Source organism: Vanessa cardui, chromosome 22, assembly GCF_905220365.1.
Source record: "Vanessa cardui chromosome 22, ilVanCard2.1, whole genome shotgun sequence".
In the NCBI taxonomy this organism is placed as follows: Eukaryota; Metazoa; Arthropoda; class Insecta; order Lepidoptera; family Nymphalidae; genus Vanessa; species Vanessa cardui.
Window position 1 is genome coordinate 836,004 of NC_061144.1, and position 15,427 is coordinate 851,430.

A 15,427-nucleotide genomic window follows, 5' to 3' on the forward strand; every position below is an offset into this window, starting at 1 on the left:
AAATAATTATAAAACATAAATGTCTTTAAATTTACCGAACACAATTGCAAAGTAAACCCGACATATTTTTCGGAAGAAAATTTTAAATTCATATCATTTTAATAATACTCTTCATACAAATAAATTCAATTAAAGGTATCAAATGTATCGTTCATTAATTCCCATTTTTCAATAATGAAAATAGTTGCAGGTGTCATTATTAAACTCAATGTTAATGTATACACTAACAAATTATGAAAAAAAACTATTTATCGACAACATTTACTATGCCTAAAACTAATTTGATTTAAATATGTCTCTTTCGCGTTTTAATGATTTTTTGGTTATTATCTGTGACCGAATCCTAGATGGGATTTTTGTAATCTGTGATATTTCTTTTCATTGTCAAGCAAAATGGCGGACCAGGTATGTGCAGATTTTATTCAAGAAAAATAAGTTTTTGAATAGTTTTCTTCTATTTCTCATCATTTTAGAAGCAACAAGTATATCCTATTAATCACGAAATATGTTTTTGTGAAAGTGTTATTGATGTTTGTAAAAATGTGTTCGAAAATATCCACGTGGGAATCGGCTATTGTATTATTTTTCTCGAATAGTGTGGCTATTTCTGATGTGGATTTAATTCTATCTGAATAAATAAATTCAGTTCGCTTTACAAAAATTAAGAGATGTTAATTGATTATTCAAAAATAGTGCTAAAACATTCAACATGAATAGGTTAGTTTTGACCGAAGGTTTGACTGTTAACTTTTCAGGAATGCGTGCCTTGTAAGTACAATGTACTTCAAAATGTTTTTTTTCAGCCAAGTGATTTCATTTTAAATTGAGTACTGATCAATTTTATTTTATTTTTCAATCCTATCATCACCAATTTTAAAATCTTTCAATTTAACTATTTTTAGTTCTTACCTCTTTGGTATTTATTTTGTCTAAGAGCAACCAGTTATTAGGTACCTAATAAACATTGCCAATTCCAGACCGAACGTTCATTCCAAAAGCAACCGACGGTCTTCTTGAACCGTAAGAAAGGCATTGGTGTGAAAAGGAGCCGGAAGCCACTGAGATACCACAAAGATGTGGGACTCGGCTTCAAAACACCGAGAGAGGTAACGCATGGAGTGGTTATTAATGTGTGTTTTTCTTTCCGTAGACAGAGAAAGCGTTTCAGAAACAGGCGACAGTCTTCCTCAACCGGAAGGGGGGGCTGAAGAGGAAGGATATGAGACATCATAAGAATGTCGGTCTAGGTTTCAAGACACCACGAGAGGTCTGAGTTTACCATTTTGGTATCGGTGGCAGGCGGTGGCTTCTACGTCGCTAACAGTGGTTTTATTACAGAATAGAACAGTCAACATGATAAATTATAAAATTAACTAATTGGAATTATATTATTAGTATTCATTGGCAAATTTTGTTTACCGTTCTATCTGTAAAGGTGCTAGTCCATGTTGATAAATAAGCTAACAGTAATGTAAGACTTGAATAGATCACAAAATATATCTCATAGCGCTTTGAAATCTTGGTACCCCAGTATATAATTAGTAAATTATAAATAACAGCTATATTTTTTTTTTTACACTTAGGCTTATATTTATAATAAGCAATTACAATGTTTACAACACATGCTATATTAGTCAGTTTAAAGTTATTTTGTGGTCTATAATCACTAAAATTAAAGGTAAGTTGCATGACTCCAAATGCATGTTACATACATATAAGACAACATATACTATAATTATAAAATGCTATGTTAAAGAAATATTCTATATTATGCATTTATTTTTGCATTATGCTACTTAAAGCTATGGTACATAACATTGGGAGGAACAGAACGCTGTATAATATAAGCTTGCTATATACTTTGGTTAAAGCTATATACATACTCTTGCAGGTATGTTGAGTATATCTTAATTGTTTATTTTTGCTATGGTATGCTCTTGTTCATATACAAATAGTGTAATTCTCACAATAACTAAATAGTTGCTCTCGAAATCCGCTCTATACCTGCATTATTATGAATAGTTTTACCAATCACTACACATAATTTTAAGCTATGTTTAAGTTATTTAAAATGATGAGAATCACACGACGGTCTTCTTATTTACTAAATGATGAAGACAAGTGTTTCAACCCATATTCTGATTTATTATAAAAATAACAACTGCTGTCTATGATGATAATTTTTCTGTTAATTTTTTTTTTAATTTGGATAAGATTACTACATTAATTACAATAAATTCAAAGCACTTGTTATTTTTAATGCATTTTAAACATAAAAAAGGCTTATTAACTTATATGAATGTATGCTTTAATCTTCTATCATATAAAATTTACAGGCGATAGAAGGCACCTACATTGACAAGAAGTGCCCATTCACCGGTAACGTTTCCATCCGTGGACGTATCCTCACCGGTGTCGTCCAAAAGATGAAGATGCAACGCACAATCGTCATCAGGCGTGACTACTTGCACTACCTACCCAAATACAACAGATTCGAGAAGCGACACAGAAATATGTCTGTTCATTTGTCACCTTGCTTCAGGTATTTACAAATTTTTTATCTCAATCAATAATACTTATTCATATGAATGGTGTATGATATGGTGGAATTACAGGATTTTAAGCTACAAATATATAAACTCTAATTGTATCTTAATATTCTAATATGCAACACAAAAGAAATTTATCTAGATTTTCATCGAAATTCAAACAAAAATGGATATTTTATTTTCCTATTTAATGGACTGTCTGAGACACATCGTTAGATTTGTGCTATCAAACAAACAAAACTCCTTTCCCTTATATAATAGATAGGTATAGGTTTTTTACATATAAAGTGAGGAAAGCAACTTTTATTACTTAAAAAGAGAAATATACATAATAGATCTTGATTCTTGAGATTTATTTATTTCAGATTACTATATTATTATATTTCCTAGTTTCCCCTAACTTAACCTTTTTGCTTAAATTTTTTTTTTGTGTAATTTTTTGCGTAAGATATTAATTATATTGGATATATACCATGTTCATATGCCACTTTTTAATGATGATACCCACACGACGGTCTTCTTAATACCAATTGACGATGAACGTGTTCTAACCCAACATCTGATTTCTATTGTTCAATTATTGAATCAATAATCAACCTGCTGAGGTGTATAATAAATAGAATACCCATTAATTTCCAGGGATGTGGAACCCGGCGACATTGTCACCATCGGCGAATGCAGGCCACTTTCCAAGACTGTGAGGTTCAACGTGCTGAAGGTTTCCAAGGGCAAGGGATCCAAGAAATCCTTCAAAAAATTCTAATCTATTAAAATTACTTCATAAGTAAATACGTTTATTATTTGTCACTCTAGAGTAAGGTTAAAAACCTGTGAAATTGTTCCTTTTCTTTGATATTGCGGGGTTGTAAGCAGAGTGCGCCAAAATACCCCCTAAACACCAGTCATAGAAAGATTTGCTTGTTGGTCTCTTCAAAATCAAAATAAACTTTATTCAAGTAGGCTTTTATAAGCACTTTTGAATCTACATTTTACAATTAAGTAAAGCTACCACCGGTTCGGAAAGTATATTCTACCGAGAAGAACCGGCAAGAAATTCAGTAGTTACTCTTTTTTTAACATTTAAAAAATACTATAAATACTCTATCTACTACTGATGTTACGATATAGAGTTGCTCTACTTTCGCAAAGCCACGTTATTCCCGCTTATAGAAAACCTTCGGCTTCTGGCAAAATCGGTCAGCGGAGGAGAAACTGCTAGTGTTTTGGCAAGAAGCTCTACCCGACGTTCATTAATCTAAAACCCTACTCGATACAATTCATGAAAAAATAAAATATTTTAATAATAGTAACTATCCCGTATTATATCGTATCAGAATGGGTCGGCAACCTTTTGGTAGGCAAGGGCCACAAGGTGGCAAAATAAAGTATAGGCGGGCCAGAGTCATGATATTAACCTTAGAAGCCCAATCTACCTACGCATAATTAGTGTTAATTAGTCAAATTCCATAGATAAAAGAAAAATTCTATTGAAAATTGTTAAAAGATACAGTTTAATTCGTGCGCATAATGCATATGTTTGAGCATAGAAAAATAAAGAAATGAAAACTACAAACGACCTTAATAGGAAACTGACTACACAAATTTTAGTGTGATGTCTGAGGTTGCATTTGAGATGCTATTTTTTGTATGTTTAATATATTTGTCAACTTTTTTACGAAATACGGGCCGCAAAGAAGATGTTCGCCGGCTGCGGGTTACCGACCGCTGGTCTAAGATATTCTTAATGGGTAAATAAATTATATCGTCTTCAGACGCCTCCTAAATGAGCATAGCAACAAGTTTGAATGCAAATCTAAATCCATTGTATTTTTGATTGTAATGTTATGTACATTTTGACGACCTCCATGGTCGAGTGGTGTGTACACCGGTTTTCATGGATACTCCACTCTGAGGTCCCGGGTTCGATTCCCGGCTAAGTCGATGTAGATCACCATTAGTTTTTATTTTTAAAATGCTTTAATGCACAACATATGGATAAAAAAGGGGGAAATGTAAAACATAAAATAAGTACTTTTTCACAAAGGCGGTCTTATCGCTTATAGCGATCTCTCACAGACAACCTTTGGTGATAGGAGCTTAGAACGAAAACAGGTAAGTGAAGAAAAATATATGAATAAATGAGGAAAAGTACAATATAATAATATTTATACTAAGGTATTTACTATACCTTAGTATAAATATTATTATATTGTATAGGTTATTGTATTGTATTATAAACTACACATACCAATAATACATACATAGAAATATAATATATATCAAAATATATGTACATAAATATAAACTACATATTATTACATATTAGCATACATTATTTAGATATGGATAGGTAATAGTTTCTCAAACGATGCTTAAATATTGCCAAGGATTTAGACTGCCGTATATCAGTGGGTAGTGCATTCCAGAGTTTGACGGTTTTCACGGTGAAAGAGTTAGGTACTGTAGGTTTGTGTCCGACTGCAGGGTGTGACAAGTTTGTTGTCCTCACTAGAACGCAGGTTGTGTAAGATTATAATATTGGATATATTCAATAAGAAAATTCGAACATATGTCCAGCATTTTGTTGAAAATTAGATCTGATTTCTAAAATAAAGTAGGCGTTGGGCTGAAAACAGTATTTACTTATTTAACAATAATAAAGGAAATTAATAAAAAAAATGATACGATAAGCATGCATGTTATTTGCATGCCCTGCGATTGGCTGCCTAAAACAAGAAACAAATTCCCACCGCGACGGAAATTTTATTCTTATTTCTTATTTTTGAATTATGAATCGATTAACAGTGCTGCTATCGCTGGATTCCGCTATTCCTTATTTCTTGTTCCTTATTCCTTATCTCTTATTCCTTGTATTTTTCATTGTGTAATGGGCTTCAGACATTGAAAAATTAAGTCAGAGCGTTATTACAAAATAAATAACTATATATTCATAACAGAACAGAAATAATTAATCTCTAAAATAATAGTAGATACTTGATAGATAAACACAATAAAAGAATTGTGTAAGTGGTGCTAATAATAATAACTGTATTTTTTAATAATTATTTATGTTAAATTTTTAGTAATTCTAGTAATAGTTAATTTAACATTTTTTTTATTTTTATAATGTTTATATAGTCTGCGTGAATAAAATCGCTTCAATTGAAAATATTTTATCTGTCCGAAGTATAACATTGTTAAGGATGTACATGCATCGTAGAATAAAGTATCGATTAAAATTAAAATTTATCTTATTATTATTATACAAACCATGTATTTTTATTTCAGTTTGTTCAAAAAATTTTTGTACTGAGAAAGTATATGTTATAAATATATTTTTATAAACGAATATTATTTTATAGTTAATATAAAAAAATACAAGAATTAATAGATGGTTCCTTACGAATTGCCACGACATAGTTTAATAATAATAATTTAAATTTTCTTCATATTATAAATGCAGTATAAGTAATATGAGTCAGAATTACAAAATGAAAAACAGGTCTATTATACAAATTTAGAATTACTGTGCGAAATTTTAATACTCAACAATATTTCTACAAATTATCTACTTTTTTTAAATACGTATATAAATAATCTTAATAACTAAAAATTAAATCGATTTACATCGGCAATCGAAATCGATAAAAGTTTTCTACTAACTTCACTAAAGAATTACAAATATGTTCAATGTCCATCTTGTGAACTTGGCAACTTGCACGTAACAGCAACTAAATTCACCAAACGATATGATATCGTTCTTCTCGAAACTCTCGTTGAAGAACTCAGAAAAGCCGGCTGAAGAATTAGCTAAACCTGCGTATATGGACAAAAGTGCTACATTGCAGGAGCTCGGGTATAAAGACGATAATGACCTGAGAGAGACAATATATGGTTTGTTTTGAACATTTTCGAGTGCTTTGGGATTGTTTTTAAAGGGATTTTCCGTGGTTTTAACCAGTGTTGTGGTGTTCTAGACTTTTTGCGGACAATACGGGACCCGGAGAAGCCGAGTACGTTAGAGGACCTCAAGGTTGTTTACGAGGAGGGAATATTTGTTAAAGAGCCCACAGCTGACAAGGTTCCAGTTTTGCGGGTGGAGTACAACCCCACAGTGCCTCACTGCTCGCTGGCGACGCTCATTGGACTTTGCATCAGAATTAAAATACTGAGATCAATACATCACCCCGTGAAATTAGATATATTTATAAAGAAGGGAGCACACACAACAGAAGATGAAAGTAAGTAATAAAGTATTTTTAATAAATAGTAAATATAAAAGTTACACATTCAAGAATCATTATTAAGTAAATCTGAGTCAATAATTGCAATTAATTTAGTAGCTGTTACTAAATTAATTACAAACACATAAAGCATATCGAAACTTATAAATATTATAATTTTTATTTATTTGTGAAACATAAAAATTATATTTTTCTCGGCTAATTATTAATTTTGACCCAAGGCTCGTGAGAATTATTACCCCGATCAATTATGTGTCGCAAATTCTTTGTAAAAATAGTTTATAATATTAAAAATATATAAAAATTAACAATAAATATAAGCCTAAGTGTCGAGATGGCCCAGTGGTTGGAAAATTTCATAGAAATTCTGCCACATGTGCATTCCACCAACCCGCATTGGAACAGCGTTGTGGAATATGTTCCAAACCTTCTTCTCAAAGGGAGAGGAGGCCTTTAGCCCAGCAGTGGGAATTTACAGGCTGTTATTGTTGTTGTAAGCCTAAAATATGTGTAATTTAGGGTATCTGGTCAGTAATTAGTAAGTTTGATAAATCTAGTTGCTTTACTTGCTTCAGCGAAAAAGCATTTACTCAAAGAGCCTAACTTCATCAAACAATATGTTTTAAATAACAAATACTTCTCTGGATATCAACCTTGGATTAAGTAAAAGCTATTACAAAACACATATCCAAGCATAATAATTACTTGTTTATGCAAAACATGATTATAAAAGCAAATATTTTATATAAGAAAAGGGTTATCAGAGTGTTTGGCTTTCATATTTAACACTAATGATATATCATGACTTTGTATTTTTTTATAAACAATGTTTTAAATTGCCAGAATGTTTTGTACATTATGAGCACAGATAAAATCAATAAAATTTGAGAAAAATAAAATATGAATAAAAAAAGAGTTACTATTATTTCTGTGCAATATTTATTAATAATGCAAAAAGTATACAGTCTTTTTTAATAATAGAAAAGTACTTTTTGAAGAAATTATTTCCTTAGCTAATAACAAAATATTTTTTATTGAATTAGTTATACAATCAAATCAGTATTTTTATTCAACATAGAAATTAAACTTATTGATTTGATTAAGAAAATATTTCAACCTGAGATGAACCAGAAAAAAAATTGTAGGATTAATGTTTTGCCAATTAATAATTATTTATTTACATATATTTAATATTACAAAGAAATCGCTAGGAAACAATAATTATTATATTAATACATTATAAAGGTATCATGCAAATAACACCTAGAAACTGAATGTCTTCTTTCAAAATTATTATTTATAACATTAAATCTATGTAATAATTTATATAACATATTATTACATAAATGCTATTATTATAGCTCATAATAGTTTTTACTCTTATATTTGTAAGTTATATGAAATAATTATATCTACTAAAGGTTCTTTCTCTGCTGTGAAACTTATATTATTTCTATAAAATCAGAACAAAACCTTGGAAAAGATTTTGTTTTGATTTCATTTCATTGTTAACTGCAAGTCACTCATCTGACATTTGGTGCCAAAGTGATGATACTTTTTTTAAATGAAATTTTTAATGCCAAATACTTATAAACATTGGTTCAGTTGTCAATGTTTATGTTTTCAATTTATTTTTATGCAGCAGTATCACTCTCTAACAGCCAGTAACTTTCTCAGATCTCTGAATTTAATTCTTGGATAAATAGTGACAATTTAGTAAATTGTAAAGAAATCAAAGAATCCTCTCTATTTTTCTGTACATCTATGACTAGAGCGCTTCAAAAATAGACCATAACTGATTGTTTATAAGGAGAACAATCTTGAGAAAATTAGTAACATTCAAATAAAATACTGCTACATTTGCTCGAGCCATCTCCACTGCAGGAATGTGGTGCCATCACCAAATTAAACTCCTATTTCTTTTGTACAGGATTCTTGGTATATAGATAGTCCTTGCTCATGCAAGTGCTATTTACTGGCTGTTATTTAATGTTTTAGTAGACAGTGAATGTGTTATGCTAATGAGCAGGCACAACAAGTTGTATATGAAAACAGTTATATTGTTGTTTATGCAACATGTAGGAAGTGACAAGATTCTATTATTGTCACATTTATTACAATGTGTTTATCTTAAATGCTATTGTAGAATTACAATTGATAACATTGTATGTCTGAATGGCATGGTCTCATTTTGTCACTGAACTTTGTTGCCAAGCTCATTTATCTGATAGGAGAATCAGTTCTGTTTTTTTTTTCTTTTTTTCGAGCTGTTGTTAAGTTGCGCTAGTGTCCTGTCGTGTTTTTAGTGTTTAATTTTTTTGTGCCTTATACCTTAAGTTTTGTGCAGGTTTTTTTGGTAATTATAGACACATCGGTAATTTTGAATTTTCAATTTTGAAATTTTGTTCTTATATTTATTTAAGTCAATTTATAATGAAATAGAACTATGTAAGATAACTATATAAGATATAACATAAAAATTTGTGATGGATTTTATTTCATAAATTAATAAGCATTTTAGTAAATTTAAACCTAAACCGATGAATTATTACGTTCTACTTGAGTGATTGGATACATTCAAATCCAAATCGAGGTCGTGGAATCTCAGTAATGCACAATAACTGAGAGTTCATCTACCTACTTAATTTGTACCGTGAATAATTTGTCTATTGTTAGAATAAAATTCTATCACATGTAATATATTAGTGTTATAAAACATTGATTATATAATACTGGTTTTTGTGTTCCAGTGATTGTAATTAAGGTTCCTTACATAGATATAAATACAAAAAACTTTTTAGGTTCTTACTTAATTATTTTGTAATAGAATTTTAGTTAGACAACCATTGAGTACAATTAAAAGAAATAGCATTTAAAATTCATATTATGCAAGCTACAATTTGGGTCATTGGTTTCTTTTATCATATTAAAACGACATATGCGCAGGCGCATCGTATTGAAGTACCCGCATAATAGACAATGTATTAAATAGACTGTATCGATCTTAAAAGGTAAAAGTACAGTTTTGTCTTTTGATTCTTGAACAATTATTTGTCTATGCCATTTTCCGATTATAAATTTATAAAAATCTTTTTTTGTTGCTTGTTTCATTATAAAATTATCAAATTCGGTTCAGTGATTTGGACGTAAAAGTGCGACGGAAAGAGCTAGAGACAGGTAGAGCTTCCACATGTATAAAAGTACCAGTTATCGTCTGCGGCTTCGCTTGCCTTTTAGGGGGTTGATTGTTATATATTAGACAAAAAAATTAGCTTATTTCCTTCATTCGAGTTTTGGTTTGCTTCATAGAAAAATTCAAATAGTCAATATTTCTAACAGCGCCAATCTCTATGGGTCAGTGGGTGGTGGCCCAATTGGGCTTACAGACAACATTGTTTAATTTAGTTCAACCTCCCCCCCCCCCATTACAATATTATTAAGTAAAGCCGTAAGTGTTTATCATTACGATATAGCAATTAAATAAGTACGAATGCTTTGTTATTCTAGCAGCTTGATAATGATTTATTAATAATTCACTGTTATCTGTACGAATAATGATTATTATCAACAAGTCTAGCTTTTGTTTATAAACATTCATACGAGAGACCTGTTACGACTTCGTACAGGAATTAATAACCGGCACGGTCTGATTGCTTCATGACGTATTTATATGAAACTAGTAGTCGACCGCGGTTTCGCTCGCATTTTAGGGTGGTTGTCATGTGTTTGGCAAAAAAGTAGTATGGCCTTTCTTGGTGTTCAAGTTTTCTTCACACCAATTTTTTTTCCATATTCGGTTCAGCGGTTTGGTCGTGAAAGAACGACAGACAGACAGTTACTTTCACGTTTATATTTTTTATTAAAAAAATTCTTTGCAAAACTGTGATAGATATATCTATCTATCTCTATATGGCGTAAAACAATGTCTCTTAACACCGTCTGTACTCTTAGATCTTTTAAGCTATGTAACGGATTTTAAAGCGGTTTTCATCAATAAATTGAGTTATTCAGGAAGGTTTATATGTATCATACAGTTTATAATAAGAAGGATAGGAATAGGAAAATTTAAACTCGGAAAAAGCGATGGTCCTTTTAATGTTCGTTTACTGATCAAAGAGTTGTATATGTAAAGTAACAGCCTGTAAATTTCCCACTGCTGGGCTAAGGCTTACTCTCCCATTAAGGAGAGGCTTTGAAAGATATTCCATCACGCTGTTCCAATGCGGGTTGTTAGAATGCACATGTGGCAGAAATTCGATGAAATTTGATTTGAAATTTATATCGATCGAATCGACCTTTCATAGGTTGAAACAAGACTTATATGAGCATTGATGTGCTTCATTTATATATAATTCATCTTGTATTTATAAGGTAAAAGAAAACGTCGTAAGTCTGTATATGGTGAGTTCTGTCACATCTATGACAATAAACCCACAGTGTGTTCGGAATAAATTCCACTCGTTAGTCTTAAACTACGACTTTGTATTAACAAATTATTGCGTTCAACGACATTTAAACGAATATAGTATTCTAATGATTGAATGATTAGAAATCGTACAGCATCCCAAACAAAGATTTTAAGTCAAAAAAATTGTCTAGGTTAACGTAGTATAAAATTATAATGTGCTGAATTTGTTTTTACAATTCAAAACGTCGTGAGGCAACTGCGCGTCACCGATTTGAATGTAATTCTGCCAATAAAATTCCATTGACGCGTATTGGAGCAGTATGGTGTAATAAGTCTCAAGCCTTTTTGTCAAAGGGAGAGAAAGCTGTTACTATATATAGAATATAGTATTTGTGTAATAAATTGTTCATACGTAAATAAACAAACCAGCTGGCTCAGTTGATATTGACTGTCCAGTTAGTGTTCAGTCTTAATAAATTAATGGTGTAATACTGATACTAAATATGCTACAGAATTTGTTTATTTAAGACATCTCTTTAGAAACTTTTAAAATCATCGGTGTTTCTTTACTATATTGTCCGTGTATTATATACTAAAACCTTACTCTCGAATTTATCGATCTATTAAAAAAATCGCATCAAATCCGTTGCCTAATTTTAAAGATCTTAGCATACATAGGGACCGAAAGCAATAAGCAACTTTGTTTTATACTATGTAATGTAATGGTGCTATCTAATTAGTATTATCCTTATTACTTCGTAGACTTGGTTGGAGATTCAACGCTGTTGGTAACACTAAGTTGCCAACTTAACTTTTTGTAGTGATACAGCTTTTATATTAGTTGTTGGAATATAATATAAATGATCCATTGTTAAATACACAAATCCGGTTTTAATAAGGAAGTATTGGTTTCCTTGAATTTAACGATTAACGTGGGTAGTTTAATGCAACTACGAATTTATATTCAATCGAAATGCGACAATACTGCGTCCTACGATACTTTGTTTGACCGGATTATCGATGGTCACGCTTTTTCCTTATAAATTAGTTGCTATTCTGTTTACGCGAAGAAAAACATTTACTGAGTTCAAATAATAAAGGTTTTAATAAGATTTGTAAAACTATTAGCTAACATTGGAAAATTAAAAGGGGTTGGATATACCTATAAAAAATAAATTCTTGAATCATTAGAATAAGCTATTCGGAAATGGTTACAATAAATAGTAGATCTTATTGTAAAAATATCTGTAGAGGTATTCTGTAACAACTAAAAAACTCACCGCAAAACAAGATAGTGAAATGTCAGATGTGAATAATGTGACTTTATACAAATGACATTTGCTGTAATAATTATCCTTTTTTTATCAATCGAATTTAATTTTTCCTTTTTATCATTGGGCTTTAGTATTACCATATAAAAAGTTGGAAGCATAAGATTATTATAAATACAATTTTTTTTCATCGTAAATCTTTTTCACTTTTGAGTCGATAAGTTGCTAAATGATTGGTTCACTAATGTCGTTTTACAAGGTAATTAGTATTATTCCAATTTATTGTAATAGGAAAAAAAATGTATGCAATAAAACTCACAAAAAAAAATGTATGCATCAAAGCTGAAAAAAAGGCAATGAAAAGAGTTTATTATAATACCATTTGTCTTTTGTTACAGTTAACAAGCAAATCAATGACAAGGAGAGGATTGCAGCCGCGATGGAAAATCCAAATTTAAGGAACCTCGTGGAAAATTGCATCGCTGACGAAGGATAAAAATTGTAGATTAAATATAAAACTTTAGATCGAGTTCTTAGTGTTGTTTCATAATATATTAGCGTAGAAAACATGGCACCAGATGCAGCTTTTTCAAACATAAGTGACAAGAATGAGTTTACGAAATTCGCCAAATTCCTTGCCTATAAAGGAGTCCAAGTAATCGTCGAATCGAGGAAAGGTGTCAAAATTGAGCCAAACAGTAAAATAAACACATCGGATTCTGATTGGTTCAACCTTCAAATCCCAGATTCACCCGAAGTGAACCAGGCAACCAAGAATGCCCTGCCTTCGGATAGAATACTGGAAACAATTAAATCACAACTTCATGTTGAAATATCCGTACAAACTGAGGATGGAGATGAAATGGTCCTGGAGTTATGGACTTTGGAACTGGATGACACACAGTTTGACACGTCATTGAAAGCTATGAATACTGTATACTTCCGAATGGGTATACTTTTGAAGTCCTTGATAACTATTACGAGAATAACACCTGCATATCATCTATCTAGAAAGCAAAGGACGGAATCATTCACAATATTCTACAGAGTATATAACGGGGAACCGAAACTTAAGTCGCTTGGTGATTCGGTTAAGAAAATTCAAGCTGGATTATTGAAAACACCTTTGGGTGGTCTCTGCTTCACCGTGTCTTACAGAACTAACTTTTCGATATCCCCAAATCGTTCTCAAACTGACAAAACACTTCTGTTAAAGAGTGATCATTTCGAATTGAGTCCCAAACATGTAATATTTGAATCCAAGAAGAAAAAGGAAAAGGAACCTAAATCTTCACAAGTTGATCTAAATAAACCCCTACGATTACCGGCGTTTGTCGATGAGGTCCTTATTCAACAAGTGATAAAAGATTTTTTTGAGCAAATACCGATTCCAATTTGCAGAATGCGACCAAAACCGAAAACACCGGAGGAAATTGTAATAGACTGCAAAAGTACACAAGACTTGGACATGAATGCCATATCGAAGAGTCCGACTTCCTTGGAATTACCTCCGAAAAAGTTTCCCGGTTTCCGAAGCGAGACGGAACCACCATTGAAACTACTGCACTTTCCTTTCGCCGCTGACCATCCAATTCGAGAGTTGGCCGAATTTTATAAGGATTTTTTTAATGCACCTCATTTGAAGTTAGCCGATGACTACTCAGCGAGGACTAAGACAGTGGATTGTCAGGAAACTGAGATTGCTAGCGATGACCTTTCCAAAGACCTGGCATTACACGAGAGCTCGTTACTGGAATTTGATGAGCTGTTGGCCGACATGTGTAGATCAGCAGAGTGGAGCGGGAATTAAGGGATCATTGGAGTGGCATGGTGTTGGAAGACTGAATGTTATTGATTATCAAATATATGTATTTATTCCTTCAAATTCGTATTTAATTTACAACATAGAATTAGTCATAATTTTTCTTGATAAATTCATTTATATCTAGTTACTATTTTTAAGAAACGATTCGTTTTGCTCTGTGATAGTAGAATTGTTTAGGAGGCTTGAATCAAAGCTACCATTGGCTTGCTATTTCCAGAACAGAAGTCTACATGTAGCATAATCAGAAGTAGGTAAATTGTACGTAGGTGACAGATTAGTGCTTCTATAATAAATTGGAAACGTCAATTAGACAATTCTACCATCCGTAAGTTAAACGATTCGTTTTTTTTAATATAGCACCGAGGTTTAGTAATTTTAAGTACCTGACTGAAATGGAATTAAAGATTGAAACATAAACATAAATAAAGCGATTAATTATATATTAATGTCAAAAAAATAAAAACTAACATTTATTCCTTATTTGTAGCTTTCTGTAGTCTATTGTTGATGTTTTGCTATCTTAAATGTATAGTAATACTTAAGTATATTTGATTACATGAACTAGTTAGATCTCAATGTTATATTTTGCTCATTTAACTAATTGTAAATTCCTTGTATTAGTAACCCTTTAGGATAAATCACGTTAGTTGGTAAATTAAAACTCCTTTAAATGGCAACATTTGTAATAGGATTAAAAAAACTCTAATGTTTGTTTTGGCGGTACTTTTAAACAAATTTCCTTATCTCGTAAATGATTGTGTGAATGATTATATTCTTGCCAGAACCGAAACTGAATAATATTAGCTCAATAAATTGAAGTTTCAAATTCAGTTCCATAAAATGATATCTTACTGACAATTGAATTTAAATAGGGTATTGTAAAAAGAATGGGGACCAGAAAAGCTTAGATGTCCTCTACATGTTTGCAGGACATCGATTTTAATTTATTATTCAATGAAACGAATGAATTTCTTTATAATTACTATTAAATGTTCCAGCTAAATTTTTAATCGATATAATTGAAATAAATAATCGAATAATATAAATTCGATCAACTGTTACAACTTGATGTTATATAAACATATCCATTAATACCGTATACAATACTAAAAAATGGCGGCAAATGTATC

The 15,427-nt window shown here is 31.1% G+C and overlaps 2 protein-coding genes across 4 annotated transcripts; both read left to right on the forward strand.

The window, feature by feature from the left end:
* The first annotated feature begins 302 nt into the window (after positions 1-302).
* LOC124539353 (40S ribosomal protein S11) lies at positions 303-3,338 on the forward strand. Of its 2 annotated transcripts, none has more exons than XM_047116724.1 (4): positions 303-405; positions 1,151-1,267; positions 2,337-2,542; positions 3,189-3,338. In XM_047116724.1, the coding sequence occupies exons 1-4, from the start codon at positions 394-396 to the stop codon at positions 3,310-3,312; spliced, it is 459 nt and encodes a 152-aa protein (XP_046972680.1). In that variant the 5' UTR covers positions 303-393; the 3' UTR covers positions 3,313-3,338. The 2 variants fall into 2 exon arrangements, with proteins under 2 accessions (XP_046972680.1, XP_046972679.1); XM_047116723.1 differs by lacking the exon at positions 1,151-1,267 and adding an exon at positions 978-1,106 and having other exon boundaries at positions 379-405.
* A 2,886-nt stretch (positions 3,339-6,224) lies between these two features.
* Positions 6,225-15,089, forward strand: LOC124539271 (MIP18 family protein galla-1). 2 transcript variants are annotated; one of them, XM_047116596.1, is made up of 3 exons: positions 6,225-6,443; positions 6,527-6,790; positions 12,871-13,248. In XM_047116596.1, the coding sequence occupies exons 1-3, from the start codon at positions 6,299-6,301 to the stop codon at positions 12,966-12,968; spliced, it is 507 nt and encodes a 168-aa protein (XP_046972552.1). In that variant the 5' UTR covers positions 6,225-6,298; the 3' UTR covers positions 12,969-13,248. The 2 variants fall into 2 exon arrangements, with proteins under 2 accessions (XP_046972552.1, XP_046972551.1); XM_047116595.1 differs by having other exon boundaries at positions 6,226-6,790; positions 12,871-15,089.
* Positions 15,090-15,427: the final 338 nt, after the last annotated feature.